At 44.0% G+C, this 24,528-nt stretch overlaps 1 protein-coding gene across 1 annotated transcript in view; it reads left to right on the forward strand.

Annotated features, from left to right (window-relative positions):
- LOC138246827 (alpha-2-macroglobulin-like protein 1) overlaps positions 1 to 24,528 on the forward strand; it is a 262,402-nt gene that overhangs the window by 136,416 nt on the left and 101,458 nt on the right. Inside the window, exons 22-24 of the mRNA XM_069201584.1 lie at positions 6,245 to 6,296; positions 23,369 to 23,452; positions 24,208 to 24,384. Coding sequence (XP_069057685.1) covers positions 6,245 to 6,296; positions 23,369 to 23,452; positions 24,208 to 24,384 — 313 coding nt within the window. The remainder of the gene's footprint in view (positions 1 to 6,244; positions 6,297 to 23,368; positions 23,453 to 24,207; positions 24,385 to 24,528) is intronic.

Below are 24,528 nucleotides of genomic sequence, written 5' to 3' on the forward strand. Positions count from 1 at the left end.
TTTTTTAAATGTAGAACAAAATACAAAATTACCACTACACTACTAACTGAATTAAATATTTGGGTAATTCAAATGTATGAAATTTAAAAATAGTTTTTTTCTGGAGATCGGTGTGAAAAATTGGGTTGTTAGTTGACTGGGGCTGAACCCTAGTCAAACAGCAACCACAATCCTAGCCAGGGCAAGGCACAAGCAAACCCCAAATTAACCGGTGCTCAACCCTCCAATAGTTTGGCACAGAGCAGTCAGACTCAATCTAGAGGCAATGTAGAAAGTGTTTGGGCAAAACCTGAAACAGTAAAATAGTAAAAAAAAAACTCACAAAAAAGATCCCACAGCTGATTAGAAAAATAGAGCAAAATGTATTAAATATTTCAAGATTAAAAAGACATAAATCCAATTAGTAGGACTGGAGCTATTGATATTTAACATTTTTAGAGGAAATAACGCCTAAAAGCTCAAAGCACAAACTGTGTATACCTGATCATGCCTGACCAGAATAAAGTCACATGTTTAGGCCAACCACGGTTGAGCGTGGGTTGGTTCCAGAGACTCAGTTAGGCCTACTGAAAAAAACTACCTTAAATCCTGGTTTGAGGAGTGATTTGTGGATCCGTGTCAAAGGTGGACCATGCAGCGAGACAATATGTTGGTTCCGAAATGCGACAAGACTGCATTTCAAGGGCCTGTTGCGTTGGTGTTTAAGATTGGGGCTTGAGATGCGAAATCCGGCGTCGAGGAGGTAGTGCACAGTCTGGTAATGTGTCGGTTCCAAAGAGTTGCGAGGCTGCGGAGTCCAGCATTGTTGTTGAGACTGCCGTTGATGACAGATGCGAGGGCCTGCACCAAGGATGCATCACATAGCCAGTTCTGAATGTTGTGGGCAGTGGTGGTGATGTAGGCCTTTGTGATGGTTCCAATCCACACAGTCAAAGATATGTTGGTTCTGTTTGGGATTTCATCGGGCAGCAGAGGTGATGCATTGGTTATGCTTAATCCACTGAGGCACACACATCCATAGGCCCACTTCCAAGGGTCTCGGACGGAGTTGGCACCACTTGACAGGGTAAACTCACAGATCGAAGAGTCCAGGTGCAGTTGCAAGGTTGTTGGAAGCCTGTTTTGTCCCTCAGACTTCAGGTCCGGTGGCCAACCTTGTATCCCTTGCAGTCACTCTAGGTTCAAGATAAGCAGGTCCTTCTTGCCCAGACAATAGGACAGCAGGCAGGAGGTCAGCTCAGCAAAGACGGAGTCTAGCAGAGTGCAGTCCAGCAGTGTGGCAGTCCTTCAGTAGCACAGCAGTCCTTCTTCCTGGAGGAGTAGCCACATACCCAGAGGTGTACTAGAGTGGCAGTGTCTAAGGTCTTTCTTTTATACACAGTTGTTCCTTTGAAGTGGAGAGAAGCTTCTAGAGGTGCACAAATGCCCTGCCTTCTTGGCTGTGGCTCAAGAATCACTACAGGGGGTATGCAGCCCTTTGTGTGGAGGCAGGGAACAGCCTATTCAGGTGTAAATGATGCTGGGCCTAGTTCCTCCCTCCCATCCTGCCAGTGATAGCCCATCTAGTCACACTTAAGCTCCCATTGTGTGTGGCTGTCTATCAATCAATCAGTATTTGTATCATACTCTAATCAACCATGAGGGTAACCAGGTGCTGCGGTCTGAACTTCTCCATAGGAATCAGTTGAAAAGCCAGGGATTTCTGAACTCCTGAAGAGAGGGTGAAGATCAGAGATGGAGTGGGAGGCAGTTCCAGAACTTTGCAGCAATATCGGAGAAGGAGCGTCCACTGCATGTGCTTTGGCGGATGTGGGGGTGTGGGTGAGGTAGAGGGAGGTAGAGCAAAGGAGTCTGAAGAGTTGGTGGAAGTTCAGGCCGTGTTTGATGGATACTGGTCCTTGGTTGTGCGAGACCCTGTAGGTGTGAGTCAGGATCTTGAATTGTCACCTTTTGTGGATGGGGAGCCAGTGGAGTTTCTTCAGGTGGGGGTTATGATGTGGGTGCATCTAGGGAGGTCGAGTATGAGTCTAGCTCCTAAGTTATAGATAGTATGCAGCCTCTTGAGGTGGTGGGAGGTTATTCCTGCACAGTGTGCGTTGCCATAGTCCAATCGGCTGGTGACGAGGGCTTGAGTGATGGTGTGTCTGGTGGAGATGGGGAGCCATTTAAAGATCTTCCAGAGCATGCACAGGGTGAGGAAAAAGGTGGATGCGACTTCATTGATCTGGTTCTTCATGGTGAGTTTTCTGTCTAAAACGATGCCAAGGTTGCAGGCCTGGTTGGTGGAGGTGGGCCCTAAACTGGCAGGCCACCATGAGTCGTTTCACTGTGATGAGTTGTTTCTGAAGATCAATACCTCTGTTTTGTCAGTGTTGATCTGGAACCAGCAGAGTTGTCCAGTTCGCAACACTGGTCATGCACTTGCAAAAGTTGGGTTTGGTGGTGGAAGAATCTTCAGATAGTGAGAGGATGAACTGGGTGTAATCTGCATAAGAGAGCATGTTGAGTCCGTGGGTTCTGATAATGTGGCCAGGGGTGTCATGTAGACATTGAACAGAATGGAGCTGATGGGTGAATCTTGAGGGAAGCCACAGATGATGTTCTTGGGCTTCAAGGTAAAAGGTGGAAGGCGGACTCTCTGTCTAGAAGGAATATGCAAAGCCCAGCTGCTGACTACACCCAGTCATGTGATCAGAGACAATCTGCAGGCACCAAATGGATGCAAAACAATGTCTTCGTGCAGAATAGCAGCAAGTCAGAATTTATCATCTTTGTCCAGTATGATTTGCGTCTAATACAGAATATTGATTCTCGTCCCCTTTTGGGGTGTGATGTCACATTCTCACAGAAAGTACAAAAACACTAGTGCCATTTCAATGCTATTGTAACAATACAAAAGATTAGCAGTGTTGTCAAATACTGCAATCTATGAACCCTAAGAGTTTAGCCCAATGCTCTCCCTTCAGCATGGGGTATTGGGTCCATTAATCCATGGCAAGTTGGAGTATTCCAGTTTATTCTATGCTGATTTCCCTTGGCCTCAGCGGAATGGGGTCCGGTTAGTGCAGAGTGCTGCAGTTAGGATGCAGTCTGCTCTTTCTAGGAGGGCGCATCTGTCAGGTGTCAAATAACCTTTGTGCTTGCATCTTTTAAGGGAAGGGAACAGTGCTTAATTTGTGCTTGTGGTTTCCGGTGCGGGCACCAGCACTTATTTTTGAGGGCCTGCACTTATTTTTTGTCTCAAGCATTTACTGCGAGCAAAAAATACATATGGGAAAGACGGAGGAAGAGAAAAACGAAAAAGCGCCACATTGGGAGAAAGCAGAAAGCTGCAAGAGTGAGCTCAAGGGGCAGGGAGTGGCTGTAAATGGATTGAAGAGGTCCGAGGTGGCTTCAGGATTACTCTGCCTCAGTATTTCATGTTTGCACATTTAATTGCAGCAGACGCATATTTAAAAGGAGGGCTTTGGGCACCGCACATTTTTATTTACAAATTAAGCACTGGGAGGGATGATTCTCATAGTAGTATACCTGGCCTTCAAATGCTCCCCGCTATTTAGCATCTAGAATTGGCCTATAAAGAAATTGTGTAGCTCTTCAGGCACCTAATTAGCATTCCACCATCAACACTTAGATCGAGGAATAAGCAGTTTGTGGCAGTCTAGGGTGGCCTGAGGTTTACAGACACACACTGCTTTACCTTATGTCTTTGTTCCAATCTTTACCGCTTTAGACCCATCTTGAAGGCCCAGGTTTTTAGGCCTGAGTTATCGGTACAGTCATTAGCAAGGCCTACTGTTCCCAATGTTTTAAAGTATATATAGAATGAATTTTGGCTCTACCAAGTATTTCTTGGTCCTGAATTGTCACATGTTAAATTATTTACATCATCGGTTCATTTATACAGAAAGCAATTACATTTGTTGGGTAAATTGTTCTAAAAACCGAGAGGATTTTAACATTAGATCGGGTACCCTATTGGTGTGGAATACTAATATAAAAAGAATCCAGGATCTTCAAATTTTGCCAAAACGTCTGTGACTTTCACTACAACATCAGTCAAGTTTACAACAAAAAAGTTTTTTGAGGTTTTATTGCTTGGCTCAGTTGAACTCGTAAATGGCTAATATTTAAATAACCCTATTTATCAGTATGCTTGCTACAGATTATACATAGAATATATGTCAGGATTCCAATTGTTAATCATCACTGATTAAGTTACTGTGAAAATAACATAAGTAAATCGATCATTTGTGAAAGAGCCGTCAATGTGTGCACTAGATATGTAAAGCAGTTTTGGCCCAGTTTACAAGAAACTGACGCAGCGGCCCGATGCGTCAGATTTCTTGCCCTGCCCAACAATTCCCTAACGACGCCATGGATGCGCTGTATTTACAATACAGAGCTCCATAGCTCACGTTTTCACAGATGCGTCAGAAATTCTGATGAATCTGTGGCGCCATACTGACGATATGCCAGCAATGCGAGGAAGGTTCCCGTAGACAAAAGCCCTGCGCCATTCAGGCATTAACATTTTGAAGCAGTGAAGTCGCAGAATGACCCAGTAAAATGTAAATTTCACTGCATCAGTTCTGCGTGGCTTTTCCCGGGGGAGCGCCTACGTTGCATAAATTATACATGGCACAGGTATAATGTGACGCAAGGCTTTACAAACTGAAGTATTGGGCCCAATGCATCAGTCTAGAAATCTGAAGCAGCATAAAGCACTGCTTAGTGCCACTGCTGCGTCAATAAAATAGACAAAACCGTGGTGCAAAGGCCTTATAAATGAGTCCCATTATTTTTTATTATACTCAGCTCTTTTTTATACAGAGAGCCAATTAAAGTCATAGCCTATTCATAGCATAGAATCGTGGCAATCAAAATATGTAAATATATTTACTCAGTGAACAGCACAGTGACCAGTCTGTCAAAGCAGGTGAGGTGAAAAAGAAAAAGAAAAAGGAAGGGACATAAAGTAAATAATAATAATTCAAATGTTTTAAGGCAGGATCAATGGCTATTCATAGAACCACTGTCACAGGAAATGCATTTGGGTTAGTGATGGTTCTGTAAGGAGCCGATGGAACATTCTCCAATCATAGAGGAAATGAGGGGTGCTTCAATTTAAAAAAAATGTCATACTTAAAATTAGGAACAGTTATCATAATGCAAAGAAGGTTCTGCAAAATGGGCAACAGCTAACTTAATCTGGCCACGTAGCTTCCAGAAACCATCTTGCATATGCGGAGTACATTTGAGATCAACAGGTTTAAATAAAAAAAAACACACTGCCCACTGAGAGTGGCTGAAGGCCATGTGCGGTTGTTGTGGGGACAAGGAGCATGGATGCAGGGTGAGCTCAGAGGTCTGCCCTGATGAGCAAGGAGTCACGGTCCAAAGTGCATACTTAAAAACACAAAAAGTTCACTGAAAACAATTTATCTGGTTCTTTACTTAGAGAAATTAGCACCCAGTGCCCAGAACCTCCTGGACATCGCCAAAGTGGGCTTTCATTCCAACAAGCTACCACACTCATCGCAGCACATGTGCGAGGGCAGCTCGTGCTTCTAGGCTCTGTGATGTAGGACCAAGTAGAAGCCCACCGGGTCCTAGAGTGCAGTGATGTTCAGCTTCTTCAGTAAGATTACTGTGATGTCAGTTGTGATGTCATATCTGAGGCTGTCTGGGTCATCAATGATTTCCTTTGTTATTATATGTGTGATACTAAATATGACATCATGAACCGTACATTGGGAAGTAAGGGTCATGCTGTTCACCATAATTAGCGAATTACATAGTTTTGGGGGGTTTTGCAACATAAGCATGTCTTTTCAACAGCAGTTCTTGAAGGGTGCATGTGAACAGGTGGGTTATGCGTGCCCGCACATACACAGGCACACACACATATATATGCACATACATATTTTTGGTAAGGATTTCAAATATAAATGTATGTGCATGAATGTGTGTACTGGTCCACATGCAAATGCCGATGTGCATATGTATATATGTGTGTGTGTGTGGGTGGGGGGGGGTGTGTGGGGGTGGGGGTGTTTAGGCTTATATGTGAGCATACATGCCAGTGTTTGTGTGCGTGTATGATTTTCTCTAGGGATATGCTAGTGCAAATGTCTGCTGATTGAAGAAGATTGTCCCCTTCTCCCTCATCTTTCTCTCGCATTTTTGCATATTTTTTTCCATTTTGCTCACACTTTAACTCTCCTTTTCTCACTTCCAACAGGCAGAGGGAATAGCTCAAGAAAGGACTCACAGCTTCATGCTCTGCTCCAAAAGTAAGTAGGGTATGGGATGGCTTAACTTGCTGCTTTTCCAGGTGGGTTGTTACTCTAAAGAGCATAGCATGTCATGATCAATGCACTCCATGATACTGTTAACTCTGCAAACTGAACAGGTCATGAACAAAACAAACAGGTGCGTGTTGTCATAAACCATAAAGTTTCACACTGTCACAAACCTAGCATACTCTTTGGGATTATAAACTAAAAATCAGCAAGCCTTGTAGGAATAGGATTCTTCAAACTGACATCAATTAACCTTACATTTAAGTGATACCATGAACCTTATTCAATAAAATAAATGATACTGTACTACAGTCTGCAATCAACCTTGCAACTCGGAAATCCCAGAAAGTGTCTAACTTGCTCTCTCATACTTTCAACAATTTGTATTGACTCACAAGGTTTTTGGATCCCACCAGCATCTGTGGGAGCAATTTAGTTTCACAGAATTGATTAATTGTTCCCTTTGAACCACTCAAATTTCTGGCCTTGATTGGCAAAGCTAAAAATCAATCAGAATCGGCTGTACCACCTAATGAAAGTCGTTGTCTAGGTTTGGGGGAACAACTGTGCCTGTTTTTCACTCAGCAATTCAGACATGAATGGGGGGGGGGTCTGAATGCTCATTTCTCTGAGAGAGAGTGGTAACACCAGAGAATCTCTGAATGTTGTGACTAAAAAAGCCGTGATCTAATCATCTTCTGGGATGGGCCACCCTAAATACTGCTAGGCAGGGCTTTATTTACCACAATTTTTCATGTGAGTTCCACCCCACACACCCTTTTTTTTCTTTTGTTTTGCACAAGGATGTGAAGAACATCAATTGTTGACATACAGATGATTAGGTTCGATTCTGATGAATATCACAGACCCTGCAGGCCAGTAGAGGCAAGAAACCAGTTGACCGTTTAGTATTCTTTGGATAATAGTTCTCAGGGAATCCCCTATTTTCAAAAAATCTTACTGTGAGATCCTGTCATGAGTAATAAATACCACAACAAGAATAGTCATAGGTAACTTTAATAACTGGTTGTTTTTATGCTCATACTATTAACCATCAACCATCTTGATGAAAAAAGACAATTCTCACGAGGGGCATCTTCTTGAACTTGGGATAAAAGATCTCTAAAAAACAGAGTTCCGTAAGGATGCCTGTGGGGTATTGCACCATCTAACTGACGAGGAGGAGGTCCCAATGATGATGCATGCAACCTTGGTGGGTGGGACATCCTGCATCCTCAAAAAGGATGCCCCATAATTAGAGAACATTCTGTGTCATTGCCTGATAATTGTCTGGTAACCACAAACTATTGAAAGCTAGTGACACTTTTCTGGAAAGTCACACTTATGGTGTATATTTCAAAATGGCATGTGCCTGGAAATGCCAAGGTGGCCAGAGTATTTAATCACACTGAACTCTAGGCTTTGGGATCTGGGAATGTATATGGAAGGGTACTATGGACATTACCAGTTTCCTTCCACATCTAACCCTCAAATGAAGCTTGTAGCAGGCTCTAGATCCACAACACAAGAGCAGGCATAAGTCTGGTAGGATTAAAGCAGTATCTTTCAGCAACCAGACACGGAATACACAAGAATTGCCTTCTAGTACCATTTGATCCCTTTCTGGGGTGCTAACATTTTACATGTGCCTCAGATAGACCTGTCAAGCAGGGTTTGACACTGGTGTGCCAACAGAAGGGGAAGTAGCCCCCACCCTGAAAGTCCAGCTGAGCACAGACGAGGCATCTCTGCCCATTGTAGTTGACCTGTCAATCAAAGTGGGCTATTGAGTAGCTTGAGGGAAGAATTTCACACCTCATTAAAGCAAGCAGATAAGGTAACATTCTAAAACATACTTTTTCTAAATATTTACTAGGCATCTAATTTAACCTTTGAATTGGTCTTTTAATACATATTAAAAAGAGTGATTAAAATATTTTTCTATCTGGTCTCAAACCCAAGACAGCAGAATCAATATTTTAATCTGTTCTCCAGGTTTCTCATGGGATAGCCAGAGCTTTCCACAGTAAAAATAGCATTTGGAGTTTTGTTCCATTTTTTAACACTATGCACCCTACCGTATGGGCTACAAGGCCTACAATGGGATGATTTGTTAATATTGGAAAACAAGGGGTTTCCCTTGTCAAAAGGGTTATTTTGACAAGTTGGACTGCAGGTTTAAACTACAGTAGTGAGGCTGCACGGGAAGCCCTGAAGTCATCCTTTCCTTGTCACATTAGACTGTAGCATATAAGTGCTGCAGTCCACAGGTGAAATGTAACTTTCTATGCCATAGGTGTATTTTCTGTATAACATACTATGGCCATATAAGAAAGTTAAATAGGCCAATCAGGGATTAGTCAATTTCTATATGTTCTAGTGGTCAGATCATATACACTGGGCAGTGGACCACAGTGCCCTAGTGTGCAGAGTCTAAAAACCAGCAATACAATTAAAAAGAAAATGGAGATTTAAGCTAAAACACAATAAATGTTGAAACACCAGACCAATCAGCATCCTTAAGGATGTGTTCCAGTTTGGAGTGATCAAAGAATGCCTTTTGAAGCCATTCCCAATTATAAAGTGGTCTCCAAAAGAGGAGGTGTCAATCCCTGAGGAGAACAAGAAACCGGTCTGTGGGGGTTCTTAAAGGAAAGAAGAAGCTGGTCCAAGGAGCAGAGATTGAACGTGCAGCAGATGTACACTTGAAGACAGGCAACTACACAAAGAACCAGAAGATCTAGAAAATAACGGATTTGGAAAATATGGGTAAAGGACAGATCACAATGCCACCTGTGTAAGTGATAAAATGTAGAACATTTCTCCTTCTGGTGAAAAAAGGGTTTTATAAATGGAGCAGTTTCTGACATCAGAGACCCTTCTGCAAGAGATCACACATAATAAGGATGCCAGCTTAAGAGAAAGGTTTTGCAGAGAGAGGATTTGGAAAAGTTGGACAAAAAGAAGGAAGGAGAAACAATTTAGAGCTGTTTTATGCACCATCCATGTCATATGAAAAAACATTTTTTAGGCTTGGCGTCACCCAAAAGCACTTGCAACCTTGCTTCAATGGACTATTGTACCAATAACACGGTGAAGAGTCAGCAGTTGAAATGGTGCTGAAAATGAGATGAAAAAGAGCCGCTTGTCTGAACTGTGGACAAGCAGGCTTAGAGGCTGGACCTTAACCAAAGCCCTACAATGAATTTAGAGAGACTAAGCTCAGTGAAGCGTCCTCAAAGGAGAGGATGAAACCTAAATGGAAGCAGATGTGTTCAACATTCCTTTGCAATGGGGGGAGAAATGGTGAGGGAGGCTGTAAACGGGATGGACCCAAACACGAGAGCTGAAAAAGTCGAGGTTTGCTGGAACAATCCTCAGCTTCTTTGGAAAATTAGATGCTCTAAGTAAACAGATTAACAAGGGACGGAGAAACTGAAATAAAAAGATGACATATGAACATGGGTGGGGTGTCTCAGGTGTATCATTGTGGTGGGTTGACCAGTGACATCCTAGATCCAAACCTGAGCTTCATTTAATACGTCATCTACAACTTGGCCTACAGCCTTCTTTAGTGCTGTCAGAAGGGTGAAAGAAAAATGTTTTTTTTTAATGTAGACCTATTTAGAGAAGGAGGAAGAAGATACTCTGAGCCAAGAATAGTGCTGTGGGATGCGGGATGGAGGCATGGAACTTAGGATGTCTTAGCCTGGAGGTCAAGCATTGATTTGCCTTGTAGATCAAGGATCTGAGAAGAGGTCCAGGCAGTAAAGAGAAATTTGGGGCCATATGTACGAACACATTTTCCCATAGACATAGAATGAATAAAACTGTTTGGTACATCTCGCCCTTGGAATGCAATAGCATGCCTAAAGTGTCTGGGGTGAACAATATCTGCAAGATTTTCATTGCCTAAAGGCTAAGCCTCAGCAGAAAGGTTTCTTGCCCACATCATCCGCCCTGATATAGGCCTCTTTGAGCCTGCAGCTTTCACAGAGATGGCATCTGCAGTTTCATTATCACCCAGATGGCGGAGTCTCAGTAGAAGGGTTTCCTTATTCCTCATATAGGCCTCAGGGGGTCTCTGGTATTCATTGCGATGCCTCACCATACATTTTTGAAGAAATTTACCTGAGGCTAGAGTCTCTTGCACACTGATTAAGGGTGGTGGGGGCACATGTGGCCACAAGCAACTTTTTTAGATTTGAGGGTCTCCTTGAAACAGAAGGGGAGGAGACGAATATATGAGATGGGCGGATGCCAAGAGGAGGCTAGTTGATTAGAGTCCAGCAGAGCCTAGCAACCACTGAGTGCGGGAAACATCTCATTCAGTTTCCAACCAGAAACAGAGGCAAATGTTACAACGGCCACACCAAATAGTATAAAAATACAGACTCGGACTGGTCCTTTTGAAGAAAAATTCGCTCTAGGTTTTGGCTTCCGTTCAATTCTAGCTTTCATAAATTGCTTAAACGTATCACGTGCCCCCAGAAAACTCTCTCATGCGTCACAGTGGGGGAGGGGTGCATCTTCTGTGAGAGCCCTCTATGATAGGCTCTAAGTCACTGTAGGCCCTTGCTACCTGTTTGTGTCAGGTAGTTAGGTATTTCACTTTGGGTACAATATTAGTTTGATAATTTATGAAATCCATAACCACTTAATATACTAGCTTATTTTGACAGAAAATAATAAGACGTGACTAAACAAAGTGGCGCAGTGTCTTCTCTAAATGATTCACAGTTTAAAAACGATATGTGAGCAATGAAGCGCCTAACCGTTCTGACTAAACTGGGAAAGGAAAAACTTAATGGGTTTTTGAAGACCCTTTCCTCTATTCACAGTAGCAGCATGTGCAAGAGTCAATTTTAAAACCAGAATGAGGCTGTGACACGAATATTAAAGATTTCAGTACTTCTTGTTCAACAGCACAGCGCCAAAGCTGACAAATTCTTTGGAACTTAACATAGCGCTGATATAATTTGCATAATGGCAAATGATTGGCTTAAGCATACTGATGTCATTGAGGAACTTCTCCCAGTAACTTAGGAAACACAAATAGGTTTGGCCAGCAATGTGGAATCCTGTATGCTCATTGGCTCTGCAGGTATGTGATGTAATAGAGCCATTGCTACAAAGCAACAAAGCAACTCAGGTAACCAAGGCAATGTGCAAATGCATCAACAGCGCATGTCACAAAGAAGCAGAGATAGGTCATTGAGTTCATCTAGACAGTGGGCCGGACTGGTGTACTGTACAGGTACCCACTCTGCCCATGTAAGAGAAGTACTGCTGCAAAGCATTCCGCCTACCCACAGCAATGGACAAGGATGGCAGCAGAGCCAAAAAAGCACAACGATGGGGCAGGCCAACGAGACAGAAAAGGGCACTTGCCAGCCAAAGGAATCAGGTCAGCAAATGTGGGATGGGAATGTACAGCAAGTTGCCAGGTGAAAGCATTTAGAGCAGAGGGCGCCTCAAACAGATTTTTACACAGAGAAGGAAAGCCTCCAGCAAACAAATTGAGCCAACTGGGGAAAGGGTAGCCAGTCTAGGAACGTTTTGTGCCTCAACTCAAAAGAGTCAAATGTGGGTTCACCAAAAGGATCCAGCAGGGAGCATTTGGAAGTGTTGGGTTGTGATGTGGAAGCAGGGACATCCGGAGAGTCTTGGGGTGAGGGCACTAGCCAGGCACATCATTGCCATTGTATCTCTTTAGATCCCACGATATAGGCCTCAAGGTGAGGGGGGACTCACATCATGTTCAATGCAGTGCCGTTTTCTCTCTTGCAGTAGTATACTGGTGGATGACACCTGCTTAAAGCATTCTGCAGCTGCTTTCATTTATAGGTGGCTTTGACAAGATTCCCAGAGGTTACTGGATCCAGAGTGCGGCAAGGGGTGTCACATGCCAATCTGTAACTGGGCTGTACAGTTGTTGATTTCCCTCTGCAGCTGGTGCTGCAAGACTTCGGGAGTAGAGGGCGGGAGAAGTCCCCATTGCTATCCTCCTCTGAGGCTGGCATGCTAAGAAGTGTCTGGTGAATTTGCAAATTTGATCATTTAACTGTTGGAAGGGAGTGGGTTTTTCATTTTATTTTTATCATCATATGGTCAACAAAGTAAAGTACAACGAGTACAAGATGTCATCTATGCATGTGATCCAAGTTGTTACATACAGTACAAGTCACAATTATAGTAAAGCACATTTAGAGGTGACTCCAGGTGTGCCCATCCTATCCATTTCATCTGGACCACCAACAGTAGAGCATCTCTCCCCACCTCCATCCTCGTCACGCCTATGATTTTACCTGGTCTCGAGACATAACTTTGCACCTTCTCCAAGGCAATAGGCTGTCCTGTCCATCAATGTAAGTGAGGCCTAATCAGCCATGGGGCGCTGGTCTATCATTTGAACAAGCTGGGTCAGCACCGCCTCCCTCGGGGGCAGTCCCATGACAAATGCCAGAAATCTGAGCGATCAGCCTCACACTGGGCACAGTTATGAGGGCGGGATAGATCCAATTGGTGTTGGCAGACCAGTGTACTATACGTTCTGTTTAAGTACTTAAAATATAGAAGCTTGAATTGATGCTTCAGGGAGCTTAGTCCAGTCCGCACACAACAGTAACCCCGCTCAACATTTCTGGAGGTGTTCCCAATTCGTCACCCCAGGCGCACCGGGCTGACAGTGCCCTAATCACTTGATGTAGTGATATGCTGGCATAAACCCAGGACACTCCCGTGTGGTATCAGGAGACGCAATCAGCAGTGTCAGCGGTGCAAAGTCAATAATCTCCTCTGGATATCCCGGAACCTTCTCCCGATCAACGCTATGGAGTCTGGTGATTGTGGAAATATCTAAAAGTGTGGGGTTCTGCTTTCTTGAAATTGTCATAAGGAAAATAACTTTCCGTCTATGTATAAATGGCCAGGGTCTGAGATGGTTATGCCCCACAAAGTTTTCTGTATCAATTGTTCTCAAGTGAGGAGAAGTAAGGGATTGTTCTGGAGTGAGATTGCAGGTGAGTATAAAAAAGAACTGCCCCTCTTTGGCACAGAGTTTTCCATACCCAGCATGTGGTGGTGACCATCTGCACCTTCTTCAGGAGCCTCGGCATACCTAGGAGAAGCATGGATGCCAAAGGGGTGTTATCTGCCTTCAATCGAGTACCACATGGGGCAGCCACGTGGTGGAGTGGTACCACAGTGCCACTAAATTACATTGTGCCACATGATATTAGATTTTGAAGCAGGGGACTTTAAAACCCCCATGCTCATATGACAGGGTCATTGCGTCCCATTGCATTTGTTTGTTCCTATTAGCTCAGAGAAGTCTAATCGATAAGGATTTAAGTGTATAAAAAAATTCTTGTTGAGGGGGATAGGGATGTTTTTAAACAGGTAAAGGAATTTAGGGAAGGCAACCATTTTTAGCAAGGCCACCACGCCTGCCAGTGACAGTGAGAGGTGCACCCAGAAGTTGACTTGGCATTGTAGCGTGTCTATGGCTGGACAATACATTCATTGAATGATGAACTCCACCTATCTGTGAAGAGCAATGCACAAGTATTTGGCCTAGTCAGAGACCCAATGGACCAGGTATTCTAAGGTACATGGTTTGGAGGCAGCCGTACGTGGGAAATATCCCTCTTATTCCAGTTAATGGCGATGCCGGCTTGATTGTCGAGTCTAATGACTTCCCTAATCTGGAGGGGGGCATTATTACCTAGCTGCTTCACGAAGGACAGAAAGTTGTCTGCATACATTGACAGCAATATTTATCTGGTTAAAAAGGAGAGCCTCCTTTGGAAATGACACTCATGAAGCTTCCAGACTAGAAGGTCCATAGCCATGATAAAAAGTAAGAGAGAAAAGGGGCACCCCTTCCGGGTCCCCCTACCTAATGGGAAGGACTCAGATGTTAGGCCATTGATAGTGGCTGTGGCAGTAGGGTGTGGGTAGAGTAGTCAGATGAGTGCCAATAAACCCTTTGGAATGCCGAACAAACTGAGTGTTCCCATGAGAAAAGGCAACTCCAAGGAGTCAAAAGCCTTTTTGGTGTCTAAAAGCACCACCACTGCTTTCAGATCTGGCTGTAACTGACAGAGTACAAAAAACACCATTAGGAGATTAATTGATGTGGATCTTTGAGGTATAAAACCAGTTTGCAATGCAGAGGCTATCTTCTTGAGCAGAAAGAACAGCCAATTCGCAATCAGCTTGGAGAGGATTTTGTTGTTGTAATTGAGTAATAGCAGCCTGTAAGAGGTACACTGAGTAGATTCTCTCCCAGGCTTGGGGAGCACTGAAGTCATTGCCCCACACAACATCTGGGGAAGCACTCCAACTGTGAGCACCTCAGCATATACCTCTAACAAGTGTGAGGCCAGTAAGTGTTTGCAAGCCTGGTAGAAATGGATGGTCAAGCCATCCGCACCTGGTGCTTTGCCTCCCACCAAGGAGTCGACAGGCAGTGCTATTACTTCCATGGAGATCGGGTGACTTAAGAACTGTTGTCAGCTACATTCCAGCCAGACTAAAGCAAGATCACCAAGGTAGCTGGAGATGGAGTTAGGAGCGCTCGCAGTTTGGGCTTCATCTAAGCATGTATAATAAGTCTTAAACTCCGCTAATATAGGTCATCATCCAGCAAAGTGGCACCCGATTGAGATGTAATTACATGTATGTTAGCCTGCTGATGTTCATGACACAGAAGCGAGGAAAGGGTTTTGTCAGGTCTTTTTCCCTCTCCAAACTGTTTGGCTAATGCATTTTTGCCCAAATAATATACTGTCTGCTAAGTCTCGAAACTCACAAAGGAGTTTGGGATGCACTTCTAAGTTCAAGTATGGGGGTTTAGACAGTGCACAATTTTCAAGCTCCCTAAGTCTCTGCTCTAACCATGTGAGCTGTATGTATGTTTCTAAGAATCCCAGCATGTTTTGCAATCACTACCTCCCTGATGTAAGCTTTAAAGGCCTCCCATAGTATAGCATATTTGCCCTTCGTATCCTTGTTAAACTGGGAATAGTCTGTTATGGCAGTTAGTAATTTATCACGGAAGATTTTGTCTAAAAGGGAGTCGGCAGGGAAGCGCCAATGGGGTGTGTACAATTGGGAGCCCAGGAAGGATTGCAGTAGTTTAACAGGAGAGTGGCCTGAGAGGATACGGGGCAGATGGGTGGCATCATGCCCCAGGCCACTAGATCTGGGGTGGACAACCAGTAGTCCAAACTACTGGAAGAATGGTGATGTGTGGAGTCATGCGTGCTCTGGTGGTGGGATATGTCAGCCACCAGAGATCTCGGAGCACAAAGAGGTTCATGGCCCCCTTCATGACATTTATCGAAATCATGTGGTGTGTGTGTAAGTGTTGGGTGCTATTTAAATTATTTAAATTGCTGAAGCTACGACCATACTTATTTGCCATGACAGGCACTTATGGATTGGTTTTGGTCATTTGTTTGAGACATTGTCAATTGAAAGACAGAGGTTAAAGCCACCCTGAAGGAAGGTGAACTAACATCTATTATTGTTACAGACACCTTGGTCACAAATGGAGGTGTTCTGCAGTGATGCTCTTGACTTCGGAGCCATCACTTAGACCTGAGGTCAAGCCAAAGATTTTGGATATACTGTTTGCTGGGTTAGCTTTATTGTGTAAACATGTGGACGATAGCAATAAGTTAATGGATGCCGATACCTCTCTACAAGGCTGCCATTCATACTCAGAAAAAGAAGACAGCATAATATAGGCTATCAATGTAGTACTTATCAACCCTACAATTCACAAGCCAACTATGCACCATTTCACTCACATTGACAAAACTGTAGCCTACTTCAGAATGTAAAAAAAAAAGGTCCATGCAATGACACTTCCAATAGCAAAAGCACCGACTTGACACAAACAACAAGATTGCTGTTTCCCAACATTCTCTAAGGCCATGCCATTCAATTTGGGGGCAATACATCAGTCAAATGTCATCAGGGTGGCAAGGTATTTCTCACTGAACAATGACTGTTGGTTAATGGGCCACTCGAGCTAGCTATTTGTGTACTGTTGCATTTAGCGCTGTTTCTTAGCACAAAATGCATCCTTGCATCCATTTTGGATGCTACAGGGCTTTTGTGCATTAAGAAGCAGTGCTAAATGCAGAATCACTCTTCCCGCATATTTCAAGCATAATTTTAAGGAATTCTTAGGTGATTCCATGTGATTATGCTACAAGGAATTACGTGAGTTAAGCCCCCAACTAGTGATAACCTTTTAGACCTATCAGCCATGTGTCAGAAGAGCTGACGACAGGTCAAGGAAACTGTTGGACCTGGCCCGTTTTGCAGGGTCATTCCCAAACTTTTTGCCTTGCTCCTCCTATTTTTCTGACCTCTTTTTGTTGGCTCGAGGACTCTGGGCACTTAATCACTGCTGATCAGTGCTAAAGTGCAAGTGCTCTCCCTTCTAAACCTGATATTATTGGTTTACCGCTGATTGGCCTATTTAATTTAACTGAAAGTCCCTAGTACAGTGGCATCCCTTGTATCCAGGGCCTGTAAATTAAATGCTACTAATGGGCCTGCAGCGCAGCTTGCTCCACCCACAGAAGTAGCCTTTCAAAACCTGTCTCAGACCTGTTACTGCAGGGCCTGCATGCACAGTTTACTGCCACATGGACCTGGCTTCTAGGATTACTTGCCAAGCCTGGAACTCCCCTTTTACTACATATGACACACTACTAATGTAGCCCCAGGTAGCCCTAAGGACAGGGTGCTGTGTAGGTAAGACGTAGGACATGTGCCTTGTTGTGTCCCAGTAGTAGTGACAAACCACCTATTTTGTTTCTCACTGCTGTGAGTGCTGCATCTCTCATAGGACTGAATTGGAAATGCCTTACCTTATGTTTAGGTGGTATTTTCTGATCTATGAGGGGTGGTGTGGGCATGTTTGGTATGGTTGGAATGGTAGTGAGAAATGCTGCTTACTGGTGTAGGTGGATTTTTATTCTCATTGTAGAAATGTAAGCTTTAGAAAGTGGGCATTTCTCTGTGCTTATGACTCTTGTGCTTTTGTAGCCTGACTCCGTCCTCATCTAGGGTAGAGTGACAACTCCACTTGGTGCATACTTTCTAGACAGCCATCAAACATGAGGGGCTGGGTGTGACAGAGGAGGCATATGCATACTGATAGTCTTCCTGGGCTGGGGGGAGGTCGAGTCGTTCACACCTTACATGTGAATAGGCAGTGTCCTGCCTAGGCTGAAAGGGGGGTGTTGTACACATCTGAGGATCCTTTGAAGTGCCCCCTTAGATCAAAGATTTTTGGAATATAAGTACAGGGGGTTGTCCCCCATGTTTTAGTCACTGATGGATAGTGTATGGACTGGACACTAGATGCTGCTGGAAGAACTTGCCAGCACCCGCCTTTGGACTGCTGTGCTGTTGTGCTAACGTGTGACCTGCTTGGTCACTAGAGGGACTGCCATTGCGTTCACCAGGACCTTTTGTGCTGGCCTGCTTGCCTGGGACCTGCAGCCTTGTGCCCCCACAGTTGACTCCAGGGAATGGGTGGTGTGCCATCTGTCTCCCCTGCATTTCTGTTGCTTTGGTGCTGTTGTCTTCAGCTGGGCACAAGTGGAGTTCCCCCTTGCTCTTGTGAAGTGCATGGAGAGCACGCTAGGGTCCTCCGTGCGTGAAGAGAGAATTATTTCTTGATAAGAGTGCCTCATCTTTGATCATATTGCATTAAGAGCATTTTATTTTATGTTGACTACTCTAGGCGCAAGGAAGTACCCATGTGTCGCCGTGTTGGTGGCCCCCTCTCACTGACGCTAGAGAGGTCGGGAGGAGCCCCTGTGTTCAGACGGCAGTGCACCCGGGTCCCAAACAGGCACCAACATCTGAGCATTCATCGCTGCAGCCCGGGGGGAGAGAAGAGGAGCCGGCTAGCCCAGAGTCACAGTGAGGCTTTCCCGGGTCTGGGCAGCCTGATAGTGAAAGAAGGGGAGATGGAGCCAGCAGGAGCCACCGCTCCCTCCCTCACAGCACTTCATTCCTGAGGGCAACAGCCCTGGCTAGGATCTCTACACGGGGAAGCCAAAAAGGGTTTCCCCCGAATTCTGTGCTGTAGCAGCCCCCATCAGAGGAGCGGAGTTGCTACTTGAGGTACCCGTAGAGAGTAAAGTAGTTGTTGAGAATAGGAGCACGGAAACTCCTACGCTGAGGGAGAATGTTTTGGCAATTACAGCGTGCACTCTAAAGAAAGTGCCAGTGCGCTGAAACCCTTGTGAAGGAGGTGTCCGTGGGGATTCTTTGCCTGCTGCATATCACACCCTGATATATGTTGTTTTATTCTTTAGGTTGGCCAGGATAACAAGCATGATCTCAATGGTGGAATGATATGCACCATAGTGCTCCTTTTGTAATATTCCAGTAAACTTTGTGCACTTTGCATCTAAATACTGCATGTTGGGCACTGATGGGATGATATCTGCAGAGTGAGGGTAATGTGGTAGGATGTTTGTGATATAGGAATGTTTCATTCTATGAGCATTTATTTTGGGTGATAAAGATGATCTGACAACTGCTTGTTTTGCAGAATACTAGTAACCTATGTGATGATCTGACAACTGCTTGTTTAGCAGAATACTACTGATTCCTGTTATCTTTGGTCTAATGATGTTTTGTGTAATGTGTAATTGTGTATTTTTATATAATTTGTTGTGGAGTTTTCTTTGTGGTGTATTTATTGTGTCACTAGAGTTGTGTGTGTTGTGCAAAAGCTTTACACATTGCCTCTGGGATAAACCTGACTGCTCGTCCAAGCTACCAAGGGGGTGAGCAGGGGTTATCTTGGGTGTGTAGCTCTCTTGACCTCACTAGACTGGTGGTCCCTGCCTGCCTGGGGTGCCTACCCTAGCCAACCATGAACCCCATTTCTAACAGAAACCAATGACCTCACAGTTTTACTTTCTTGAACAAGGAGGAACCAGCGCACTCTGGTTATCAAAGGACCCCTAAATCATTTTGCACCAGATAAAGGTCAGAATATTACAGTCAACCGAGCCTGTGTAAAGTCTGCATGACTTCCTAGTAGGTGCTCTCCGCACAGACAGGGCAAAATGTCACAACTGGAAATTAGACGCTAAACAACCAAGTTTATTATTTTACAGTTGAGGCAATCCAGGAGAGAACTGTTCAAAACATCTCAAAATGCAAAATTCCGACTCTTCACTAGCAGGTGGTGGCATCCATCAAGTCAGGGGAAAGCGTTTTGGAATCCTCAGTACTGCATACATGTGTGCACTTTTCCACAAATGCCACTGACAACTAGACTCATCAAGAAGATGACACATTAGTCCTGGATGATGCACCTAATAGCATCATCTTAGGCCTGACAGCATTGGTTCATGGATCTGTTGTGTCTATCCATTGACACCCCAATAACTTTAATCAAGCCTATTGCCTAGCTCCTCGAAACTTAGAATGTGCTAAGCTAAATATTCCAAAATCATCTGTTGCATTCCTGAGAGGATGCAGAGCACAGTTCACCTCTGACCTGGGAGTGGTTTCTGTATGGGTGCAGGCTCTCTATCTGTCCCTATATTCGGTGGATCTTCTGGAACTTATTCCATAGCTCTTACGTCTTGCCTGGTAGTGACTTCAGTGCTTATCACTCTGGGGACCCTTGACAGCCATGGCTGGATACTGCACGCAGCCCAACACACAACCTTTTTATTAGATGATTAATAACAAGTTCAGACAAGGTTTCTCACACCTACACTCTGGTGGCTCAATCTGGTCTGGTGTGAGATCTGAATACAATACTTGGGATCTTTGATGATAACCATATTTTAATAAGTTCATAAAGCACTCATTCAGCATGTTTGTGGAAGGTAGCATTGCTCTTTCATAAATCACCCTCAAGGAGACGTGAAAATGCAGCATTTTATGATATAGGAACCCTATTTGAGGTTATGCAAGGACATAGTCATATTGTCAACAAACCCTCATTTCATTCCGAAAGTGCCAACATCTACTCTTTGGTTAGGAAATCATACCTCAAGTGTGATTTGCAAAAAGGTTTTGTGAATGTGATTAGCTGTTTGCTTCATTTGCTGCAGCATTCAATGAGCATGCATTGTCCAAGCCAGGCTTGGCAGCAGTTACTTCTATGTCACGAGAAAGCTGGAAGCTCTCTGAAAGGAAAGGTGAGAGCTCGTTACACCTAAGCTACAGTACAAAATATGCTCTTTTTGCAGGTGTATCCCAGGTGAACATTTGCAATAAAGCTACCTAGCCAACAATGCACACCTTCCCAAGCACTAGTACCCTACTGTGTAAACGGAGATGGGAAGGCAGTGCTACGGAAGGTCACACCTTCTATTGTTATAATTAATTAACTACTTTTTAGTCATAGTTCAAAACCAATGAAGCTATGAAAGATCTAGTGATGTATAAAAATGAAGACTTATTCTGTCACAACGGCGATGGATAGCCCGTCTGCCAAAATCTAAATCCTATTGAATAAAATGGGATTTAGATTTCAGGAGTCAGGATATACATCACCATTGTGATTGAGTAACCCATCCGCCAATATCTAAATCAGGCCCTTAGTTACTTTTCTGTGACTATTCCATCTTCCGTATCTGTGATGGATTCACTTGCAACCCTCCCACCTAATCTAATAAATTAGGCTCTTCGTGTTAATTCTTCCTTTGCTAATAATTGCAAACCTATAGAAGCCTCTGTGGAGGTTGAAGGTGGGAGGGGGGCAGGGGAGTTTAAAGTCTCACCACCTCATTTGCAGGGTTTGGGTCACACAAAGATGTGCATCAGCCACTGTATACATTGTTAAAATAATTGTTTACTGTAACTGATACTTAACATGACTTCTCAGGATTCCCAGTCTGAAGAAGGATAATTCAAGCATGTGAATCCATGAAAGATCCAGTGCTGAAGAATGCCATGTTACTTATCTGTATCATGTTTTACACTGCCGTAAAATAGGCGGGTGAGGAGAAGCAAAAGAAAGTGAGACTAGGCGAGAAAACTGGAATGAAGAGAACAGGGTAAATGGAATAGGGAAGGTGCTTTGTGGTAGAAGAGTGCTCCCCAAAGTCACAGTGGGGAGAGAAAGAATAAATTTACAGTAGTCATTCTAAGGCATCTGGCTGGCAGGTGGGAAGGCAGGAAGCAGGGGTGTTTTTGTGAAACTGGGAGGAGGGTGATACAGGATGCGAATGATGGTAGAGGTATGGGGAAAAAAGAGGTAGTGATACCCATGAGCGGAATTAAGGCATGGAAGAGGTTAAACTCATGGTTGGCTGTTGGAAGTACTAGGACCAACCAGAGAGAGACCAGGAACCAAGAGACTGCTCTTCTTCCGCAATGTCTACAGTTAGACATCCTGTGAAGCCTCCCTCAAAGGGATCCTTTTACCTATGCGTGCACAGTTGACAGGGAGTAGGAGACCAGGTGTACTTGGAAGTGTTTCTCATCGCTTGGCACTCAGGCTTCTGGGAGGATTCGGATACCCAAGTTAGAACAGGAGCTCCCTACACACTGCTAAAAGCTTACTTTTAGGACTTGCCTAACCTAGGCTAGAATTTTACTTCTTTAAACTTAACCATAGGTGGCCTAGTGGCTGCTCCATTCAGGCCCTTTCCCAGACAGAATATTGAGTTTGAGATGAATTAGTGGGAGACACGTGGAAGGCATTTAATTTCAGGTGAAATGGGAAACCGACAGATATGTAGAACTGGTGCCATAGCGAGAACAGCCTGTTCTCAGGAATAAACGATGGGGTTTGAGATTTTGGTTTGCTCCTGGAATGTGGTGGACAGGAATCAAGAAGTGTATTTCTGCAAAGTTCTAGTGAACCAGCCTATGGCAGCTGGATTTTTTAGAAAGATAGCCAGAATAGACGTCAATAGATGGGACTGCTTGAGCATCTTCACTAGCAGTGCTATTTAGGACATAAAGTTTATTCGCAGTTGTGCCGGACAACTTTCTGCATTGTTTTGCCTTTATGCAGGTTCATTCACTGTCCCTTCAATCCTCACCTTCATGGTTTCTCCCTAATGGATTCCCTCTGTGTACTGGCCACTTGGCCTGTTCTCCGACCATGTCTCTACAAACTGTTTTGTCTTTGTCTTTGCCACGTTCTTTAACTTTGCTTTCACAATGGTTATCTTCAGCAGTGTTAATTTGCTTCACCAGCTGCCATCTTAAGTCTATGGCCTATGTTCCCAGCTGCCCACCATCATGAATTCAGTAAGCAAACACCATTGTTATCTCAGACAAGCCACTTATGTGGATAAGCCTGTTAAGTGGGCCAATAGCTATTTGTGCTTCATCTGTATCAGATTGTGCATTACCTATTTGAGAATACCAGACTGGGATATTCCCTTTCTGAAAGACCTGAATTCAGGGTGTACCTTCTGTGAAGAAGCAAGAAAAAAAGTCCTCTCTGTCTCTTTCCTGTCTCATTTCCATGTCCCCCTTTCCTCCAGTATTTTGTTCTGCTTATAGGATTTGCCTATGTACTAGCAGAAAAAGTTCTAGGGAATAGGGTGGATTTCTGAAAGACTCTACTGGGCACCAAATCTGAAAACATTACTGTCACTTTTATTCAACATGACTAACAAAGACTCCCGGTCTCAAAGGGAACAATTCAAGCATGTGAATCTATGAAAGATATAAAATCTCCACAAATGTAGTACCTAGTAAGTACATTTTTCTTACCTCTGCATTTAAGACCTTTCATCACACACTCAGTATTCCATCAGTGCTGATACCGGATTGGTTAATTGAGTTCCATCACTAACCAAGCAGCGTAAGTGTAAGTGCCCCTGTACTGCTGTATACAGATGTTTAAATGTTTATTGCAGATTATAATGGCATTCGGGTTCACACTAAGGAATCCTTGTGGCCCAAATCCGGATCCGCTGTACAGGTGAAGACCTGGGCTCCAATGGGGTATTCATTCAACAGACGGCACAGCGACCCACAATTTTAGCCTTTCTGGGACCACGGTGTCTGATGCATTTCTTTCCTCATTCTCTTAGAAACTGCTGTTTCCGAGGAGGTATCGCTATCCCTTCCTCCTGGTGTCATCTCAGGGTCCGAAAAAGCACACGTCTACTTCTCTGGTAAGAAGGTCTGTTGACACAGATAGTAGGTGGGTACTACTACTTGTCCCTAACTCCCTCAGTGATAGGACAGCGATTGAACACAGAAAGCAAACCCCCTCTTGTTCATAGTCCATGGACTGAGTCATACGCCTACAGTGAGAGGCAGTCTGTGAAGTGGGCTTCATCCATTTGTCTTGTTACATTGTAGATCGCATTTTATTCCATCCAGGTCCTGCACACTTAGAAGAGCAAAGGATCAGCCCACTTTACCCATTGGCCCCCTTCATTTTGAGAGACTGCACAAAGCTTGTGCTCATTGTTCGTATCTGCCTAAAAACAGTTAATTTATCTTCAGTGACAAATCTGGTTCAAGTGCGCTTTATTATGTTTTTATAATAACTTTAAATGCCAGATACTTTTTTGCCTGTGCTTTTGACGTCCAGTTAGATGGTACTTTTTTTTTTCTCCTTTTTAAAGCTGCTGTAATAAAGTATTTAAATGATATTGCAAGATGCATGGCACGTCTTAAAGGCTTGTTATTTAAAAAAAAAAAACAGCCACTATTAAAGTGGACACCGCAGTGAATGTTTTCTAATTTAAATACAGTTGCAAACATATGGCAACCCCATTCAGGTTGCTGTATGTTTAGTTTTCATTGTATTTTGTGGCATATGTCTGCATTAAAAAATGCCATTCTTACCAAAAATGGGCGGACCTATTGGCTTTGCCAATGCTTGTTTCACATTGTTTCCAATGCGCTTCCGCATCCCCAGGTGATCCAATGGCGTCGGCACTGCAGAACCTCGACAATCTTATTCACACACCGTCTAGGTGCGGGGAGCGGAACATGCTGACCTTTGCCTCACTTGTCTACACCCTCCAGTACCTGGAAAACACAGGACAACTGACAGACGACATCTGGATGAGGACATATACTTACCTGCAGACAGGTGAGCCCTGGCCTGAGGCATTCCTACATCATGGCCACTGGCTGACTTCTCTTCTTCACCAGGGACTCAGGGGCTGGTGGCCAGGATGGGTATTGGTGCTTGGAGTACTGTCCAGTAACATCAGTAAAGCACAGGGGATATTTA

This window comes from Pleurodeles waltl, chromosome 7 (genome assembly GCF_031143425.1).
Source record: "Pleurodeles waltl isolate 20211129_DDA chromosome 7, aPleWal1.hap1.20221129, whole genome shotgun sequence".
NCBI lineage: Eukaryota > Metazoa > Chordata > Amphibia > Caudata > Salamandridae > Pleurodeles > Pleurodeles waltl.